At 24.8% G+C, this 22,829-nt stretch overlaps 2 protein-coding genes across 2 annotated transcripts; both read right to left on the bottom strand.

Moving 5' to 3' along the window:
- Positions 1-11,075: 11,075 nt before the first annotated feature.
- On the bottom strand, positions 11,076-12,643 carry LOC110668985 (acetylserotonin O-methyltransferase). The gene is made up of 2 exons (XM_021830413.2): positions 11,855-12,643; positions 11,076-11,563 (listed from the first exon to the last, which is right to left on the bottom strand). Exons 1-2 carry the CDS (start codon positions 12,611-12,613, stop codon positions 11,267-11,269), a joined length of 1,056 nt encoding a protein of 351 aa, XP_021686105.2. The 5' UTR covers positions 12,614-12,643; the 3' UTR covers positions 11,076-11,266.
- A 4,761-nt stretch (positions 12,644-17,404) lies between these two features.
- Positions 17,405-18,495, bottom strand: LOC131183229 (uncharacterized). The gene is made up of 2 exons (XM_058153593.1): positions 18,142-18,495; positions 17,405-18,010 (listed from the first exon to the last, which is right to left on the bottom strand). The coding sequence occupies exons 1-2, from the start codon at positions 18,493-18,495 to the stop codon at positions 17,405-17,407; spliced, it is 960 nt and encodes a 319-aa protein (XP_058009576.1).
- Between the last annotated feature and the right edge of the window lie 4,334 nt (positions 18,496-22,829).

Below are 22,829 nucleotides of genomic sequence, written 5' to 3'. Positions count from 1 at the left end.
ATGTATGATGTTTCTAAAATGTATTTAAAAAAATGAAAAATGAATGAATGAAAATGTTTTAATAGTTTTGCTCAAAGAAAAGTTTTAAGTAACTTTTGGACAAAAGGAACTTCGGCAGCTGAAAGATGGACTTTCAGCTACCGAAGTCCTTTTTTACTGTTCAAATTTATTTTGGGGAGAATGGACTCCAGCAATAAAACCCTTGGCTTTTGGTAGTCAAAAGTCCCCTCGATAGCATAGGGTATAAATAGCCCATTGCCTGTTCAAATTTCAAAGAAAGTGAATTTCTCTCTCTCTTCCACTCTTTGTTACATGCAAGGAAGAATTACTTTAGTTCTCTTGGTTAATTTTGTGTTGGTTGTGCTTAGAAGTGTGGATTATCATTGGAGACTCAAGAACTCCAAGATAATTAAAGCTTATTTCCCTTTCTAGCTATTCTTATAGGAGAAAGGTACCCCATTCCTTTTTTTCATCTTCAAAATGCTTGTCCAAGTGTGTTTTCTTGGGGTTTTTATGAGTAGTTGTTCTGCATGTAGGTTTTTAGGTCGTTTTTTTATTGCATGTTCTTAGGAGAGTTTTGAGTTGGGTAAAGTCAAGGGTTATGCTTTACATGTTGGTTCTTGAGGTCTTTGATGCATTATAATATGTTATTTTGAATTTCTATCATAGCTTCTAATATGTGTAGGCCTTTTATGACTAGTTTCCTTTGATAGACTTGAAAAATTTTGTTAATAATATGCTCAAAGTTGATGTGGAGATTTTTAATTTCAAGTAATGTTTGGCCTTAGACATGTGTTTATAGGCTTGGATTGTGTTTTGGAACTTTATGGCAAGTTTGGATATGGTTGGGAGATCAATTCTACTGGTTTTCGACTTAGGAATTCTAGAAATTCCAGGTTTGTGACTGAAGTCTAAGCCTTGGCATGAATGGCTACTGCCTAAAATGGGCACCCGATGATCAAAGGTTCGACAATTGAAGTCCAAAACTCTAATAACTAAACTTGGTTCTGCTAGCTTTATTTCTCCTTTGATTCCAAGGTCCCAAAACATGATTTTTTAGTTCCTAAGGGCTTAGAATAAGATGTTTGGTATGTGTATAGAGTTCTAGAAGCTTCGAATAACTCATTAGGTTCCAATGATTATAGGAGCCAACTTGAGGGATTTAGAAAGCTAAGGATCCAAGGTTAACTACCATTCGTGTTAGGTGGTTGATAGGCTTAAGAGGTGAGTAATTCTAACCTTAATAAATGTAAACCTTCTAAATGAAATTATAATCATCCTCATGCATCATGACATATTTATTTAGGGTGTATGTATCTAGAATATGAATATGTTATATAATTGCATAATTATTCTTAGTGCATGATGGATTATGGATGACTCACTGATTCCCCCCATGTTTATGACCATGTTATGTTATGTATGTTATGGATCCATAAAATCCAAGATGAGATCTTTATGATGCCTCTTGGTGCATGACGCATGTCATGATATAAGCAGAAGTCCTAAAGAGCCTTTTTATGAGCCAGGCATATTGGATTAGGGGAGTCACGAGTGACAAGTCCATCCTATGTGAAATATTTATGATGTGAAAACTCATATGGATAACGCATTACACATGTATGAGATAAATGTTATAAATAAATGTTGTTGGTTAATTTACACACTAAGCTCCTGTAAGCTCATCCTTTTCCCCTATCCCCAGGTGCAAGAATAGAAGAGCCTTTTGGAGTTTGAGTAGCAAGGGTAGTTGTAGAGCATTGTATGTATGTCATTTAATTAGTGGACATATAATATATAAAGGAATAGTTTCAATGCTGGTATTCAAGATGATAGATGTTTTATCTTAAAAATAAGTGTTGTAATTATGTATGTTTTAAATCTAAGCCAACTCCTTATATGAGAATATAAGTATGAACTTATTACATTTTAGTGATCTTATGTGTGTAAAGGTTCAAATTTTGAACCATATTTATGTTAATGATGAATGAGAAAACTAAAGTGTAATAGTTTGGAGTATGCTTGGATTGTAAGATATAAGATTATGTTTATGTTTAATAGGTATTAGACTTGCTACGGGTTCCAGTAGCCTTAAGCTGACCTGATCCCTAGTACCAATAATGGCCCCCTGGTTAGGTCATTATAGGATTGATAGCTCAGCATTTCAGTTACAACTGTCTAACATCTCAGGATGCCACCAACTATTCTCTTATTTACGACAATCAGTAGCACCACTTTATTCATACAGTGCCATTTTTTATAAGAGCAACACACCCTTTTATTAAATAATACCCTTCATTTTTCTCGTGGTTCATGTCTATACCACTTTCCCTGTCATTTAGCGATCTCCCCTACCCTGATGGGGTAGGAGGGGATTTTCTCCTCTATCCTGGAAAGTGGGTTTCTCTCTTCTTACCTCTAGACAAGTTGTAAATAAATAGTGAGAGAGTTTTGGTGGCAAATCTAGCAACACATTGAGAGGGACAACATAGATATGCCTTGTTAGGTGTAATGGAGTGGTGTGCAGCAAGCTTAGTCTATATTCTTCGTTGGCATGCGGCAGATTTGTCGATTCTGGGTTTTACCATAGCAAGATGCTTAATAAAGCCTTGGGGAGGCATCTCTAGGGTCTCTCCATCAGCCATGGTCAATGTTCATCAACCTCTTAAGGTTATATGAGAAAGCCATTGAGCTTTGTCTCTCGCTTCACCCATGGGTCGCGAAAAGGGAGCTATTTTTAGATGTTTTTGAGGTCCTGTTTTTTATGGAAGTTGAGCTTGCTAGTGCTTGTGCTTTGTTCTGAAAGCTGAAAAGGGCTTGCTTTGTGCTTTGCTTGGGTTGTTTCCATTCTTGCATGTCCTATTTTTGTCTTCTAGATGGTGAAAATGATGGTTACTACTGAGTTGCCAGCAGTGCTGAAGACAGTTTCTTCATTCTAACTCTATCAGCTATAGTTCTTGTTATTTGGGCTTTAAGCCTGATGTATGTAGAGCTAATATTTTGGGTCTCAGCCTATTAACTTCTTTTAGTGATGTTTGGACTTGTAGGGCTCTATTAGTATTCGGCCATAAGCCTTGTCTCTCCCAGATCATATCAATAGAACTACTATCTTTGGATAAAAGGAAAAAAAAAATATCAATACCATCAATGTTACTGGCTTTATCTATCAAAAATACAATCGACATACTATTGGCTTTATATATCAATAATGCAATCAAGATATTACTAGCTTTATTTATTAATTTATTTATCGATAATGCAATAAAAAATTTAACATGATTACTGAACATTTCTAACCTTTTTGTGCACTCATATTTATAGGGAGGCAACTTCTTTTCAATAATGCAATCAATAGGCATTGGAAATTTAATTTCTACTTTTCCTCCTTTTTCAAGAGATCACAACTGGCTGTGATAAATAGCATTTTTTTTATTTTCTGAATTCAAGTTTTTAAACATTATTTTCAACTTTTATAATACAAATTAATAATAAATGTTATATTAGTAATGAGTGATTGATATTAATGTCCACTTCTTAAGTTTTTCTAAGATTTCATTCTCACTACTTTAAAATTAGTAATTTTTATCCCTATACATTTTACTCTTTTCTTTTATTATTATAAATGTTCTCATTACCCTTTGCTTTTATAACATTTTAAGTAATTAAACCATATCTTAATTTTTAAAATTTTAAATTTAATCATATTTTAATTTTAAATTATTTTATTATAAATAATTTATTTTTTATAATATAAAATTTTTTATTTTTCATTTATAATTCATAAAGTCATATGGAATTTGAGCTATTAATTTTGAAACACTAAATATCAAAATATTTTTTAGTTAAAATTTAAGAGTTTTCTTAACAATTGACTTTTTTTTTATAATTGGTTTAAATTGAAACTCATAATTGACTTCTTTGTAATGATTGATTAGTGTATATGAAGCGTAAGGAGGTATTTGATTTAGTTGTTGTACACAGTTAATAGATGATAGTTAGACATTCAAACAGCTGAATTAATATGTTTGGTAAACTTATCAAAAAATATAGCTGATAGTTGATAGACTATTTATTGGTTATAATTTGTGTCGACTCTAATATATGAGTTTTTTCTTATCAGTTAATAGTTGATTTGATTTTATTTTTTATTTATACTATATATTACTATTTAAAATTTATTAATTATAAAATATTTATGTTTCTAAATTAATTTTTATAACAATAAATTATTTATAATGATAAAAAATAATAGAGAAATTTAAAAATATTATAAATAATAATTAAATAAATTATTTTATTTTTATAAGATAAAAATATGTATAAACAAAAAAATTATATATATATATATATATATATATATATATATATATATATATATATATATATATTCAACATTAACATTTAAACATAAATTTACTAAATGCTTAGAATATGTCATTTATCATCTGCTATTATTTTATCAATTACATCCTAGCTACTAAATCTTTTAAAACACTAGAAGATGGGATGGTCCTCCTGCCTTCTACAAGATCAATATAATCGAGAAGGCGGCTCTTGCATTTTATTAGGCGTAAAAGTTCTTCTTTTTTTTGGGTAAATTAATAAAGTTCCATAAAAATTATTACATATTATATTTTTTAAAAAATAAGTTAAATAATTTTTAATTAAATATATTAATTTTAATTTTTTTATTATATTTTGTTTTATTATCTTTTAAATAAAATAAAATTTTTAATCTCTCGTGTTATATTTTTAGGAATTAAAAAGTTATTATGTTTGAAACTTTTAAGGGCTAAAACGTTGTTTAAAATAAAGTCTTAAGAAAAGAAATATATTATATTGTAGAAGAGGCATTAAGCACAAGTGTATAACGAAATTTATAAAATAATAAAAATTATTTTATGAAAATAATAATGAGTATATGTATTTTGCGCAACCATATTATAAAGAAAAGATATTCCAATAACTGAAAAAATAATATAAATATAAATTATATGATTGTGTTTTTATATAAATAAATTTAAATATTTATAAAAAAATATAAAATGTCCTAATTTGAAGAATTCGATAGTGTTAACAAAGCATTTAATTTGACAAATGGCATTCAGACGCAGTGATGATATATAGCCACTGTTTTAGCTCAATGGTCTTTTTATGAATCCCACCTTCAAATATTTTTATCTCCTATTAAAAAAAAATAGAGTTAATTGCCAAAAAAAAGAAAATTTTAAAAATTTTGCAATCAAACTCTCACATTTGATTAATGTTTCAAATTGACTCAACCGTCAATAAATTATTAGTATATTTGACATGAGCTCTATGTCAGCTGCCATATTATACCAGAAAAGTCACATCAGAAATCCCAAATTAGGGTTAATTGTCAAAAAAAATCATGAATGTTGTCAATTTTGCAATAAAACCCTGAAATTTACATAATTATCAATTAAGCTCTCATATTTTATTGATGTCTCAAATTGACCCTATTATCAATAAACCATTAGTATGTGGTATTTGGAAGGTAATTGTAATAGTTTTTATTTTGACTAGTTTGGTTGGAAGTTGTACTTTATAATTAAGTTTATTGATAACTGATATTAATGAGCAATTGATTTAGGAAAATGACTGTTCTTTCTTCCAATGATTTGATCTACTTTGTAATGGCCAAGAAAAGGAACTACCGATAAATTTGCTTCCACAAAGAAATGCTCTTAAGGAGAAAGTTATAAAGTTGGAGAATATTAATAACAAAATCACTTGGAAATGGATATAACTTAGTGAAAAGTGATATCAAAATGATAAATTGATTAATGGTTTACAAAGAAGAGTTGAAGTGTTGACAAATAAAAAAAAAAGGATGAAATAGTTTATTTGAAAAATAAGTTGACTGTATCTGAGGAGTAAGAATTTAATTTTATTTTGTTTTGCCTAATTTCTAGGATTGTATCACGTTGTTATACATATGTGCAGTAATAATGAACAAACTTTGTTAATATTGGTTTGAATGTATAAGTTGATTAGAATGAGATAGGATAATTGTATTTGTAAAACATAATTTAGCTTGTAATTTATGGTTTGTTGGAGTATACTAATGATTTGTGGACGGCCAATTCAATTTGAGACATCAATCAAATATAAGAGTTTAATCAGTAATTTTCCAAACTTAGGGTTTAATTGCAAAAATTGTTTTTTTTTTTTTGTAATTAACTTTAATTTGGGGTTTCTAATCTTTTTCGGTGATGATATGGCGGTTGACATAGAACTCTCGTTATATATATTTTGATGGTTGAGTTAATTTGAAAAATCAATCAATTATGATGATTTTATTGGTAATTATAAAAACTTTATAGTTTAATTACAAAAATTAATAAATTTCATAATTTTTTCTTTTAATAATTAACCCAAAAAGATATGCTCTTTGTATGATACTCCTATCTAACAGCCAAAATAATTCATCTAAAAATTCACAAAAAAAAATCATCAATTAGGAAAAACAACTCCATAGAGACAAAACAAAATCAACTTTCTATTTAAATGTGTAAATATGAGTTTAGTACCTTTCAATTAAAATTCGATTTTGAAGTTTTTATGTCAAGGATGTAGTAAAGCAAGGTAATACTTTTGCTTGCTTAATATTCCCTATGCAATATATATATATATTTATACTCAAAAATAACTTTACAAGAATATGCTACCTAACTTAAAAGTATGCTTAAAAATTTATTATGTAGCAGTCTATTTCTTTTTTTATTTTAATAATTTTTTATATAAAAAATTAATTTATTTAAACGTTTTCAGCTAAAATCTTATCTCATACAAAAAAAATATATATAATTATTTAAATTTTTTTACTACATCTTTTAAGAATTGCAAAACTCTTAAGTTTACAATTTCAAATAATATCTCTAAAAATCAGTCATTTTTTAATTAAATTTTCGATCATACTAGAAAACAAATGAATTATTAGACAAATATATATATATATATATATATAAACAATTATTCAATAAAAAATTATTTATAAAGTTTAAAATTTTATTTTTGAAAACATTTCTATATTTAAAGTCTAAAAATTTTAATAATAGTATTTCAAATACTGTCATGTGGCATATATATTTTTATTTTACTTTATTTATCATTTTATTAATATATGTCAATTAATTTAGAAAATAATAAAAATAATTTATTAATCAACTTGTTTATTTATTTATTAATAATTAAAATAAAATTATAATTAATTAAAAATTTTATTATTAATAAAATTTTATACTATACATATTTTAATATGTATTTTTATATTTTATATTTTCTTTATCATAGTATAAAATTTGATCATTAATAAAATTTTATACTATGATAAAGAAAATATAAAATATAAAAATACATATTAAAATATGTTATTAAAATAAAAAATAAATAATTCGTAACACGGTAATTTCAAATTATTTGCAGTCATTTGTATTATCCATCTCACAAAATCCATCAAATTTAGTGAGTTTTTCTTTTTTCTTTTTTTTTTTAAATCAGGAAGCTTTTGGTTCTTTAAATTAACATTAACATCTCGTCATCCAAAAAATAAAGTACCCGTGTAAATTACATTACTTGATTTTGAACCTATCAACTTTAAATATTTTGATTAATGATCTACATAAAATTTTTTTATTGATAATTTATATTTTATATTTAACAAATTATATATATATATATATATATATATATATATATATATATATATATATATATATATATATATTTGGATAACAGATACCAAACCCAAATTGAACTTGATGGATACGAATATTATTTACCAAACTTCAATCCATTTAAAACTTAATTATATACCATACAAACGTAACAGTTAGAGTTTCACTTACAACATATATTTGATATGCAAATTTAAATTTAGATTCAATAATTATGAGAGCACAAAATAACCAAATATTGGAAAATATCACAAAATATCAATACCAACAATACAAATAGTACCCATCTTCCTAGAATTGAAAAAGAAAACACATCATAGCAACCTTCGTCCGGAATAGATGTACATTAAAGCAAGCCAACCACAGGCATGACAACTATGGTCTATTTGAAACTGCTGTTGAGAAAATCACTTTTTTAAATATACTAGTTAGAGAGTATTAAAAAATAATTAAAAATTAAATTTGATCAGTTTTAGTCATAAAAACATTAAAATAATAAAACAGCTTTTTCTAAACTGCTTTTCTTAATAACATCTAAAATAATGCTTTTATTTAGAGAAGCAGGTCAGACTCTGAAATTCAATGTCAAACAGGGCCTATAAGCTTTGGAATGCAAACTTGGAGGTGGTGATCAAGGAAAGGCCTCAATAACAGAATGCACTTCTCCAATGGGTCTTATAACGTGATGGCTAAAACCAGCCTCCTCAAGTATATATTCCCATTCCTTAGAAGTCCTCTCTTTACCTGAGTTAGCATGAGCCATCATCACCATGTCCAGCATAAGCATAACGAACTCAAGCTTGCCACATAAATTATATGCATACCACTATGTATATTTATATTAAATTCATTATATTAAATTTAATTATGATTATGCATGCCACTATAGCTACTTGCGACCGTTTGGTATAACTTCAATTTCATCCTCCAAATGAAGTGTTTTTTTTTTTTTTTACAATATATATATATAGCCATTCAAATTTAAAAAAAAAAAAAATATGATGAAATCATTGATCATGGGTGGAACTAAAAAGATTATTTGAATCAAAACTAAATGTTGAAAAGACTGATAAAAATATAGAGACTAATATAACAATATAAAATGTTGAGAAATTAAAATTGAATATTATAAAAAAAATATGAATGAATTCTATATAAAATTGTAGGGGTTGAAACAAAAATAAAAATATTAAAGGATCAAACAATAGTTTTTTTCAAAAAAATAAATTAAATATTATCGACAAATTTTTAATTTTAGAAATTTTTAGGGGGCAACAATAATTTTTTAAAATATATATAAAAAATGTATAAGTAAATTTTTAATTTTTAAATCCTTTGGAGGGGCAAGGCCCCCAAGCTAACACCCAGTTTCGCCACTGATGATAAGTGTTTTATACAGTCATATTATAATCAGTAATTATAATTTATTCATTATGCATAGAATCACAATATATTTTGATATTTTTAAATAAATTAATTTCTTTTATGTTTAACCTAAATTACATATTATGAAATCACAATATTTATTATAATTCTACTTACTATAAATGTTAATTTCATTTAAATTTATTAAAATATTGTTCTTTTATTATTAAATTTATAAAAAAATATAATTTTATTTAATATTTATTTTATTATTTTTCATTCAATTATAAGTTTCCGTAAAGTATTATATTTTTAAATTTTTTACTATTTTTTATTATAATTTTTTTATTATCATAATTTAAATAGTTTATTATCTATCTTACACTGCATTTAAAAATTTTACTTGATTAAATTAATTTAAATTTTTTTTATTTTATGCCAAATTAATCCATTACTTATATGCTAAAATTATTATTTTAATATTTAATTTAAAATTTTATATATGAGTCTTGAGATTTGAAATCATTGTATTGTCTACCACAGTTTCTCAAATGCATGATCCTCTTCACATAAAGTTAAATGCCAGAGTGTAAATTTTTCTAGAACTCACTCTTTTTAACATGTCTTAAGTAAATTTTAGAAAATACATATAAAATTATATAATTTTATATGTCATTAAAATCTATCCTATATTAATTTACATTTCTATGTATATTTAATATCTATTTATGGGGTTTTTCGTCTTAGAATTTTATTTTATTTATTTGCTTAATATCTTGAAAATTTTGTAAAAAAAAAAAAATTATTTAGTACTAACTCACATGTGTTATGTCAAGCATAAAAAAAAATAGTAATTAATTTAGATGACATTTAGTTTAATTTATGAAAGTCAGCTTATAAGCATCTATGCATTATAAGCTAATTTAAGCTTATAAGCATTTTAAAGTTTTAACAATTACTTATTTGGTTAAAATGATTATAATTAAGTGACTGATAAATAATTAATACTTTTAGTAAAAATCAATTTATAAGTATTTAAAATTTTAAATAATTATCTGTTTAGTTAAAGCATTTATAAGTGGCTGATAAACATTCAATGTATTTTAAAACAATAACTTATAAGTACATTTATTATTAATATAACTAAAAATGATATTAAATAAAATTTATGATAAAATTTTAAAAATTAAATAAAGATAATATAATAAAATACTTGGTTAAACTAACGAGCTTATAAACGCATAACTTATAAGTATTAAAATAAAAAATTGTGTTTTTTGACCTTTTTTTTTAATTTATAAACTCAACTTATAAATTTAAATATTATTATAAATAAATAAATTAACATATTTTTATTGCTTATAAATTAATTTGATAAATTTATAAGTTGAGATAAACACTCTTTTAGTATTATGTGCAATAAAATTCCTATTGTCTTATTATTTACTACTAAATAGAAGTATAATTATTTATGAATGTATTGTAAATCAAAAGTGTTTTAGATAAAAAAAAAAATTAAATATGAACAATCCTACTACGTTGAATGGAATCTTTTCTTCTCATTCAAGTGACAACTCATATACAGATATAAAAATTTTAAATAAAAAAAAATCAAATACTACATAATGCAATGATCGAATATCTTTAACATCAATCTCTAGGAAATTAAAATCTCTAAATTCTGGATTTAAAAATTACACTGCCCTCCTGGAATGTATATATATATCACTTATTTTGATTATATAAAATTATTTTAAATATTAAAATTGACTAAAAAGAATCAATTAAATTAAATTTTTGTAAAATTTTAATTTTAAATGGGTTTTGATATAAGATATTTGACCCGAATTGAACTTAATTAATACGAATCTTATTTACAAAAGTTAAATCCGTTTAAAACTTAATTATATATTATTCAAACTCAAAAATGTTTAATCAGGTTGGATTTTCAGTTGCATATATTTGATATGCAAATTTTAATTTAGATTCAATAATTACAAGAGCACAAAATAGTCAAATAATGGAAAATATCACAAAACATCACAAAACATCAATGCCAACAATACAAATAGTACCATCTTCCTAGAATTGAAAAAGAAAACACATCATGGCAACCTTCGTTCGGAATAGAAGTATATTAAAGCAAGCCAACCACAGGCATAATGACTGTAAGCATTGGAACACAAACTTGGAGGTGATGATCAAGGAAAGGCCTCAATAACAGAATGCACTTCTCCGATGGGTCTTATAGTGTGGCGGCTAAAACCAGCCTTCCCAAGTATATATTCCCATTCCTTAGAGGTCCTCTCTTTACCCGAGTCAGTATGAGCCATCATCACCATGTCCAGCGTAAGCCTAACGAACTCAAGCTTGTCGTCTTTTGCTTCACCCACCACAACTTCAACCATTATCACCTTCCCATTATCCTTTGGAATTGCTTCTTTACATTTCTTTAGGATCTGTATGCATTCATCATCGTTCCAATTGTGCAGAACCCACTGCAATTCGCACAAGTAAATAAGATTAAAGTTTAGCATTATAAGCTTCTTGTTTTTTTCCTTGCTCTTATTGAGATTCAAACTCATATCTCAAAACCCTTAGATCAAAGTTCATCCAAAGCAACAATTTCATTTAACGAGTACTTGTGTCTAATCATGAATCTGAACACAGATAGGTGGATCTCACTTATTTCTTATATATAAATCTCACTATACATACATATTCTATTTTGAATTCATGCTAGATTGAATTTATGCAATAATTTATATAACATATATAAATATACTGACCATGAGAAAAGCGGCATCAGCTTTTGGAACACTTTGGAACATGTCACCGCCAACATGCCTAATGCCATCATATTCTGGTGCAGTGGAGAGTACATGAGGAAGATCAAAATTAATTCCCAGAATCCAAGGACAAGCTTTAACCAACATGCTCAGAGTAGTCCCATTACCACCACCAACATCTACCAGAGTTTTTATCCCATCAAACACCTCTGGACACCTTTCAATCATTCTAGGTACATCCATCCTAGCATGACAAGCCATTGCATCGTCAATTAGCTTGCTATAATCAGGATTTACAGCTGCATATTTCCATATGTCGTTGCCGTGAGCCGCCTCAAACGCTGCAGTATTTCCGTCCAGTCGGACACGATCGTTTAGAAAATGCCATGGCTTAAGCATCACCGGGCTGCTTTCTAGCAAAAACAGAGATTCCATGCTGTTCTCTCCCCGGCCGAGCAAACGGCGAGAAAGAGGTGTTTGCACATAGCCAATAGTGCCATCCACAATGGGTTTCTGTTTGAAAATATTGTTATGAACCAAGAACCTCATGATCCGATGAAGAGGGGATGGAGCACATCCAAGCTTGTTTGATAGCTCATACAGGGTGATAGGGCTATGATGATTTTGAATGGCATCAGCTACTCCAAGCTCAATAGCACACTTGACTGCTGCAACATTGGCAAACCCAAATATGTATTTCCACATGTCCACTTCTGCTTGTGCCTCTTCATCTTCTTCTTCTTCTTCTCTTCCTGTCATTTTTTTGAATCTCCTTTGTGTTTCTCACTCTCACTGAATGCTTCCATATATATAATAAACAATCCCATACATAGTATAGTAAGACAAAATCTAAGTTCTCAAAAAAAAAAAAATTCTAATTTAATAATGAAATGATATTTCATTACATGTTGTACAATTTTATTATTTAAATTTAATCTCGATATAATACATTGATATTAAAATTTATTTGAATTAAAATATCTTTATTATTTAAATTATAGTTATAAAGTTAAAATTAATTATTTAAAGATTAAATTATTACTCGTATGAAAAACGAGATTATTAATTTAATAAATTTAATGATAATTTGCCTTCTACTAGCTGCCTGTGAAATTTTCGTTTGAACTAAAATTTCATTATTATTTAAATCATAATTATAAAGTTAAAATTGATTATTTAAAAAGATTAAATTAGTACTCACATGAAAACAAGATTATCACTAGTAAAATAAAGTAATATAATAAATTTAATGATTATGCACTTCACCAGCTACTTATGACCGTTTGGTATAACTTCATTTTCATCCTCCAAAGCCAGTGTCTTCAAGAATCAAGATTAAAGAGTTATATATATATATATATATAAACCTAAATTATAACAATATTAAGACATGAATCACAATATTTATTATAATTCTACTTATTATAAATTTTAATTTTAATTTTATTTATTAAAATACTGTCCTTTCATTATTAAATGTATAAAAATATAATTTTAATTAATATTTATTTTATTATTTTTTCATTATATTCAATTATAAGTTTCCGTAAAGTATTAAATTTTTTAATTTTTTTACTATTCTTTGATTATAATACAAATTTTAAAAATTTTATTTGATTAAATTAATTTAAATTTTCATTTTATGCCAAAGTAATCCATTACTTATATGTTAAAATTATTATTTTATTATTTTAATGTTTAATTTAATGAAATTTTATATATTAGTCTTGAGATTTGAAATTATTATATTGTCTACCACAGTTTCTTAAATATATGTTCCTCTTCACATCAAGTTATATGCCAGAGTGTACTTAATTTTCTAGAACTCACTCTTTTTAACATCTCTTAAGTAAATTTTAGAAAATACATATAAAATTATATAATTTTAGTAGTTGTTAAAATCCTATGCTACATTAATTTACATTTCTATGTATATTTAATATCTATTTATGGGGTTTTTCGTCTTAGAATTTTATTTTGTTTATTTGCTTAATATCTTGAAAATATTGTAAAACAAGATTATTTAGTAGTAACTCACATTTGTTATATCAAGCATCCAATAAAAATAGCAATTAATTTAGAGGGCGTTTACCTTAATTTATGAAAATTAGCTTATAAGCACCTAAACATTATAAGCTAAATTGAGCTTATAGACATTTAAAATTTTAAACAGTTACCTATTTAGTTAAAGTGTTTATAAGTGACTGATAAATAATTAATATGTTTGGTAAAAAAATATCTTATAAACACATTTATTATTAGCATAGCTAAAAATGATATTAAATAAAATTTATAATAAAATTTTAAAAATTAAATAAAAATATTAAAATAAAATACTTGGTCAAACTAGCTAACTTATAAATACAAAACTTATAAGCACTAAAATAAAAATTGTATTTTTTCAACTTATTTTTTTTAACTTATAAGCTTAATTTATAAGTCTAAATATTATTATAAATAACAGATTAATATACTTTATTACTTATAAGCTAATTTGATCAGTTTATAAGTTAAGATAAATATTTTTTTAATATCATTCACGATAAAGTTCCTTTGGTATTATTATTTACTACTAAATAGAAATATAGTTATTTATGAAAATATTGTAAATCGAAAGTGTTTTAGATAAAACAAAATTAAATATAAACAATCCCACTACGTTAAATGGAATCTTTTCTGGATTTTAAATAAATTTTAAATTAAAAAAGAATCAAATACTACATAATGCAATGATTGAGTATTTTTAATATACACATATATAATATGTCTATTAATCTTTCTAAATTTAACATAGTATTATAATTTGGATTAGGTCGTGGGTTTCAAATTGCTTGCGAGAATGAATAATTACGTTCACATTGAGATAATATTAATTAATTATCAAGTGAAAATAAATTAAATAAAAATAATCACATTGAAAATATAATTAATAAAAAGCATAATATAAATGAATGAGTTGTAAAATTGAATTATTTAATATTATGTGTAAACAGTCCAATTATTTATATAAATTTCTATTAAAAATAAATTAATATATAATATATCAAACATTATCTCCGAATTTAACAATAAACTAGCAGCTAAAAAAAATAAATAAATAAACTACCCAAGCTGAATATATGGAGTAGTTTAATGGAATATTATTAACAAATCCTAATACATCCATCTAAAATTCTGCATGTGCCTGTTCTTCTTCTCCTTCTTCATCTCTCATTTTCCTCGTGATTCGATTTAGCCAATAGTTGGTAATGTATTATCAAGAAAACGTCACGTCTCTTTTCTCAAAAAAATTTGTTATGGATCATTATCTATAAATAATTCTTTTTTATATTAAAATTTTATTTATTTCATAAAAAATAATTTATATAAAAAAATATTTTTATAAAAAAATTTTTTATTATTTAATTAGAATATTAAATTAATAATATTTATTTATTTTATATATATATATAAATATATTTATATTTTAATAAAATTTTTAAATTTTAAAAAATAAAAAATTACTTTTTTTTAAATAAAAATTATTTTCTTCCATCAAGAAAATATTTTTCACTGATCAATTTTTTTAAATGGCCTTAAACACTAGAAAATTAAAAATGTTTTTCAAAAAATATTTTTCTTGAATCAAATGAAATCTAATTATTATTTATTTTTTCATTTCTCTTTCTATTATTATTATTATTATTATTATTATTATTATTATTATTATTATTTTAATATTTATGATTTAATAATAAAAAAATTATGTAATTAAATTTTTTATATATAAATTATTATATTACTTTTTAATGTAAAATAAAAATAATATTTTTATTTAATGTTTATATATGTATATATATATATAATTTATTTAATTTTATTAAGTTTTCTTTATTTTTCATTAATTAGTTATTTAATTATTTTAAATTATAATTAAATTATTAATTTCTCAATTCTTTATAAAATTCAAAGTTTTTGTAATTAAATTTATTATTTACAAATTATCATATTACTTTTTAATGAAAAATAAAACAATAATATTTTTATTTAATGTTTATATATATATATATATATGAAATTTATTTATAAAATATAATTTATTTAATGTTATTAAATTTTTTTTATTTTTTATTAATTAGTTATTTAATTATTTTAAATGATAATTAAGTTATTTAAGTTACAAATTATTACTCTTTTCGTACTATAATAACTAATCATTATTATAAGGTAAGTAATAATGCATTAATATGTATTTATTATATATATTTATAATTTTATACAATACATGTATATAATTTTATTTATATTTTTGATATATTAATATGCTTTTAAGAATTATATTAATATTAATAAATAAAATAATATTTAAATATATTATATTTTTTTAATATATTAAGAAGGTATAATAAAATTTTGATATTTAAAATGATAAAATAATCACCAAATAATTTTATATTTTTATTCAGTATTTTTATTATATTAATATATTTATATTATAAAACCTTTATTAAAAAGTTTAAAACATTAAAAATTAATAAAAATTTAAAAATTATTTAATTTTTCATATATTAAAATTAAAAAATATATATAAATTAATATTATTTATATATTAAAATTATTAATAATTAAATGTATTAGCACGGGCTATTCTTAATGCAATAAATGCTTGTGCAGATCTTCAAGTTGGCCAGTGGTATCCAAATAATTATGACTGGACAGGCTGGCCTGACCCAGGCTGTCACTATTGGTTTACACGGTTCTCAAGGGCCATTTTTTTTGCTCCAAAAACTTCTTCTATAATGGGTACAGTTCAATTGGCCACCATCAACAGAACCCCATATATCTATTTGATACAGCTTGCCTTCTTTTTTTAATTTTCTCGACCCAGTTTCTTCACCCCTTTAATTATTAGTTTTCTACTTTTAGAGTATGTTTGGATTTTTTGAAGGGGAGGAAGGAAAATAAGAGTGGAAAAATAAAATTATTTTTTCTTTTTTATTTTTCTTTCTCATGTTTGGATAAATGAAAAATAAAAAAAAATGAAAGAAAAATAAATTTATTTTTTCTTATTTGGAAAGAAATTGAGTGCAAAGAAAATAATATAAATTACCATTTTATTCTTTTTTATAAATTATATTTTTACTATATACTAGTAAATTCATAAATAATAATACAATTAAACTATTTAAATAATAATAATAATTTCCTCATCCTTTCTACTTTTACATGTAATATAGACGGAGATAAGATTAACACAAATAATATAATAATATTTCTTTCCTAAATAAAAAATAATATAATAAATTTTATAGATCACATAATATAATTAATTTTCTTACAATACTGGGATGCTTAGCATTCCTATGGCCATAATTGACATTGCCTATTGCTGCTATTGTTTCAAGCAAAATCTAATTCCAATATTGATGGTATGTCCTACAAACCATTAAAATTTATACATATAAATTAAAATACTATCATTTATGCCTAATATTACATACAAAATAAGTTCACATAACACTAAATATCATTAGTCAAACAACATGCAGTCAATTAGCCTTCATCTTTAGATCACTTGTCATTCACAACTCTCATCAACCATTCCAAACGCCTTGCAAGTGAAACACCAAAAAATGACCTTGTTGCTGATGGATTTTTTGAAAGGTAACAATAAGCTGTCATCACGAAATCCGGATGGACCTCTATTAATTCTAACTCTGTAAATAACTCTTCATCTTTATAATAATGGGGTCGACCACTTTTAAGAATTGCAAGAGACTTTTCTGCAATAGCATTTCCTCTTTCCAAGACTTCTGACACCCCTTCAATTCCACTATTTAACATTTCATATTGCTTTGCTAACATTTCCATCATTGAAACTTTGCGTTTAGAACCTCTAGAAGAAGTGGCCTGAGAATGAAGTGAAGGTTCAGGACTATTCATATTGTTATCAGTGACCTCATTAGCCCAATTGAACTCACTGTCAGACATTATGACATTTTCAAATGTGTCATTCAAATCAATTTGAGATGAACTTCCCTCCCGTTGCCAGCGTCTAACCTTTTCTCTTGCACTTTCTGCATATTCACCTGTAGCTCTTTGGTTACCATAAAGCTCATATAGCTTGTCATAATTATTAATTGGTGTATGCATCCACTTGCATGCTTCCGGTTTTTCCTAAATTAAAAAAAAAATACCAATTTATTAAGTAAATAATTACTTAAACAAATCTAAATTAATGCAAAAGCATATAAATTACACTACTAAACTTTAACTCAATATATTCTTATAAATATTATAACCTTTACCTGAATTAATTGCTCCCAAACATCAAAAGTTGCTTCAAACAATTTTGTTACAGGATTCCAAGCAAAGCCACTAAGACCATGAAATAAATCCTTACACTCAGCAAAGGTTCTCTTCAAGGTCTTCATTTGATTCTTAATGTTTGATTTTTGAATTACAAGGCCAAATGCTGCCCTTAACACTTGTAGCATATTGTCAAAAGCTCTAGTATTCCATATTCCTTCAGGTCGATTCCTTTTATGATCTTCTTCCAACATAGCATTTATCAACACATTGTCCATTTCATTTGTCCATACTACATGGTCTCTTCCATACATTGAACTTTCTTGGTTTGGAATCTTTTTCCTCCTTGGCATTTTTTATCTGCAAGAAAATTACATAACATATTTTTGCTGAATAGAAGATATTAAACATGGAATGTAAATTGTATTCCACACATGTATATATAATAACAATAAATATCTTAGCAATATATATTTACTTATTAATGTTAAGAGATCATACATACTAGTTACACATTGCTAGTAATTGTGATCACAGAGTGTTAATCAAAATTATTTTCTCCTGCTTATTTTCTTTCCTCTCCCCTTTCCCCCTTTCCAAACAGAGTGTTAAGCAAAAGCAACTTTTACCCAAAAATAATATGTATAAAATACATTATTATTTAATATCTAAAAATTAATAAAATAATTATTATATTTTTAAAATTAATTAATTAATTTTCATATTTAATTCCATTAATTAATATTTTAATTTTTCTACTTTTTTTTATAAGAAAAATATAATAATTTAAAAATTTTCCAATCTCATACAAATATAATTTAGAATTTTTAATAATTTTTTTACGCTATTTTCATAATTGTTCGAGTATCCAAAAATACTTAACAAATTTTTTTAATTTAGTGTAAAAATAAAAGAAATTAGAAATTATTGACTTTGACCAGTGTATGCCAAACAACACGTCATTTTAAAAATGACTGCGTTTTGTGCATAGTGAACAATTCTTTCTTTTGATCAACGCCAAATGACAAGTCATTAAGTCAATAGAATAGTTGATGCACGTAGGGCAGTATGGTCAATATTGACAGGTTAATGCACTAGTACTACCGTAATTTTGAACCATTTTCTTTTAATTATATTACTGTTTGACCTCCTGGGTTACTATTTTTTACCTTTCGACATTCCCAGAAGCATTTTAAGCTTATATATAAATAACTCTCCTAGCTTGAAAAATGATCACACCATCAAGAGAGAGAGAGAGAGAGAGAGAGAGAGAGAGAGAGAGAGAGAAATTCCACTTTATTTTTTGACCGTTTGACTAATCATCTATGAGCAAACTTGCATTCAAATAAGCGACTAGCCGTAACCATTTTGTGGCTAGAGGAAGGAGATCAGGGGAAAAGCCACCACAGCTATCAAGCTAAATTCCCCACAAAACAATAGTTAATCCCAACTATCTTAAGTGTGTGCTTGACATCTAAAACATTATCGTAGGCATTGGCTTTAATGATACACCAATGAGACACATCTTAAGCACACGTGCATCAAATGGCAAAGATGTAAATTGTGTGGCACATTTGGCACTGAAACTTATAGATAAATAGACCAATCAAAAGGTCACATATGAAAAACCCAATCTGGATCGAATTTTCATATTTAGTCTATCTTAAGGTATTTCGACATTTTAGACTTAATGGTGAAGTCCCTTTTTCAATTTTTTAACATAATTCTTGTTTTGGTGTTTAAAGTTTAAAAGATGAGTTTTTAGTTTAAAAACATTGTTTTCAAACAGTTAAATGCTAATAATATATACGTTCATATCAATCTCGATATCCAAAACCTCTATGAGTGTACATTGAATAATGTATCATTGCATTAATATTATGCTAATATGTTCATGCGTCAACCTCAATATCCAAAACCTCACTGAGCATAGTTCCATTGGTATTGGTTTTGTTCTATTCCTCATTTACAGATACGGATTGAGGCAGGTTTTTCCACCAAATTTAATGGAATGTGGAAAAGGATTGTGCTTTATTGTGCAAAATGTGATTGTGCTTTGTTGTCCAAAATGTGATTGTGCTTTACCATCGATACTGAGTAGGTTGTGTATTGCCTCTACTAGAAAAAGGAAGCAATGATTGTTTGAGCTTGTGCTTTACATCATTCCTTATTCTATGTACTAAATAATACGGAAAAATTTATCTAGACATGGTCTATTATGAATTCAAGAAATAAATATGTAGATATATAGTAAAATTATTATTTTTCCCTTCCTTTCGCCCTTCTCTGTCCATTCTTTTGCATTCTCTCTCACATTTTTTATAATTAATTTATATCTATTTATCATTAATTTATAATTTAAAATTTAAAATTAATTATTTTAATGTCTATGACTGATTATTTTATTAAATTTATTAAAAAATTATTTATTAATTTATAATTTTTATTTAATATTTATTAGTTTTTATTTAATATTTATTAGTTTATATATATATATATATATATATATATATATATATATATATATATATATATATATATATATATATATATCTCAAAAGAAAATAATTCTATTATTTAATAAAAAATGGTTCTTGGATTAAGTTGATCCAGAATTAATATGGATCAAAGGGTTCCTAACAATATGAAATACACTCAATACCCTTAATTAGTTTTGAAGACAAAGTGAAAGGTTTTTCCCTTCATTACACTATATTTCCTCCTTTCGCACTTTTCCTCCATTTTCTTTTATTATTTTTGGTTTTTGGAGCCAAAAACATCATTATTATGTTTTCATTTTCAATATCTCTTAAATGAATTGTGGTAAATAAAAAGTTGAAGATTAACCTTATTCTACACATTTTTTTTTTCTGCATATATACACCTTGAACAAAAATATTTATCTATTTTCTGTTTATATATCCAAAAGCTACTTTCTCCATCCTTTATTAATGGAAACTTTAATATGCTAGAGTAGCCAAGAGAATAACATATTTTCAAAGTGCAATTATATATAAAAATTTAAGTATAATATTGACTAATTTATACATTAAAATGATATAATTGCAATAATTTTAACATTAAACTGAAATTTAAGGCTCTCTCTCTCTCTCTCTCTCTCTCTCTCTCTCTCTCTCTCTCTCTCTCTCTCTCTCTCTCTCTCTCTCTCTCTGTGTGTGTGTGTGTGTGTGTGTGTGTGTGTTACACACACACACATTTATGAGTATATAATATATTCTATATAAATCTTATATAATATTTTATAAGTATATAATATATTAAGTAAGAAACTTAATGACACATTGATATGATAATTAAGTTACTTATGAGTATGCAATTAAGTCTTAAATAGTATTTGAAGCATATATAATTTATAGAATTTAAAAAATAATGATACATTGATAAGATAATTAATGCTTATATAATACTTATGAGTATATAGTATAGCCTATTTAAATTATAATGACACATTGATAAGATAATTGAGGCTTATATATTATTTTATTTGCATGTAATTAAGTCTTAAATAGTATTTTAAACATTTATAATTTATATGATTTAAAATATAGTGATACATTAATAAGATAATTAATACTTATATAGTACTATCACTATATAGTATAGCCTATTTAAACTATAATGACACGTTGATAAGATAATTGAGGTTTACATAATATTTTATGAGTGTGTAACTTAGTATTATGTAGTATTTTAAAAGTATATAATAAATTTGATTTAACAAATAATGATAAATCAGTAAGATAATTAAGGCTTATATAGTGCTTATAAGTATATATATAGTTGATTTAAACTATAATGAAATATTAATAAAAGGAATTAAGTCTTATATAGTATTTTATAAGTATATAATATATTATGTATTGAGCCTAGTAACATATTAATAAGATAATTAAGGCTTACATGGTACTTTTATGAGTGTGGAATTAAGTATTATATAGTATTTAAAGTATATAACATAAATGATTTTAAAAAATAATAATACATTGATAAGATAATTAAGGTTTATATAGTATTTGTGAGTATATATTATAGTCGATTTAAACTACAATGACATGTTGATAAAAGGAATTAAGTCTTATATAGTATTTTATAAATATATAATATGTCTTCCCTTTTTTTTGAGGGTGACCGATTATTATGTGGTAGAAACCGAATAACACATTAGTAAGATAATTAAGGCCTACATAGCACTTTATAAGTATGTAATTAAGTCTTATGTAGTATTTTAAAAGCATATAACATATCCGATTAAAAAATAATGAGTATATATAGTAATCTATGAGTATATATTTAACACCTAATAGCACATCTCTAGGATTAATAAGATTTATATTGTGAGTATCTATAAATATATACTATATAGTATTTAAAACAAACTGACACATATAAGATAAATAATACTTATATAATAATCTATGAGTATATATTTAACACCAACTTACACATTGCTAATATTTATAAGGTTTACTTTATGAATATGTAATAAGTATATATGATATAGTATTTAAAACCTAATGATAGATATATTGCATATAAGATAAATAATGCATATGTAATAATCTATGAGTATATATCTAACACCTAATGACATATTACTAAGATTAAGAAGGCTTGATTTGTGAGTATATAAGTATATAATATATCCCATTTAAAATATAATGATCGA

This window comes from Hevea brasiliensis, chromosome 1, assembly GCF_030052815.1.
Source record: "Hevea brasiliensis isolate MT/VB/25A 57/8 chromosome 1, ASM3005281v1, whole genome shotgun sequence".
In the NCBI taxonomy this organism is placed as follows: Eukaryota; Viridiplantae; Streptophyta; class Magnoliopsida; order Malpighiales; family Euphorbiaceae; genus Hevea; species Hevea brasiliensis.
This window is presented reverse-complemented; position numbering and strand designations above follow the sequence as displayed.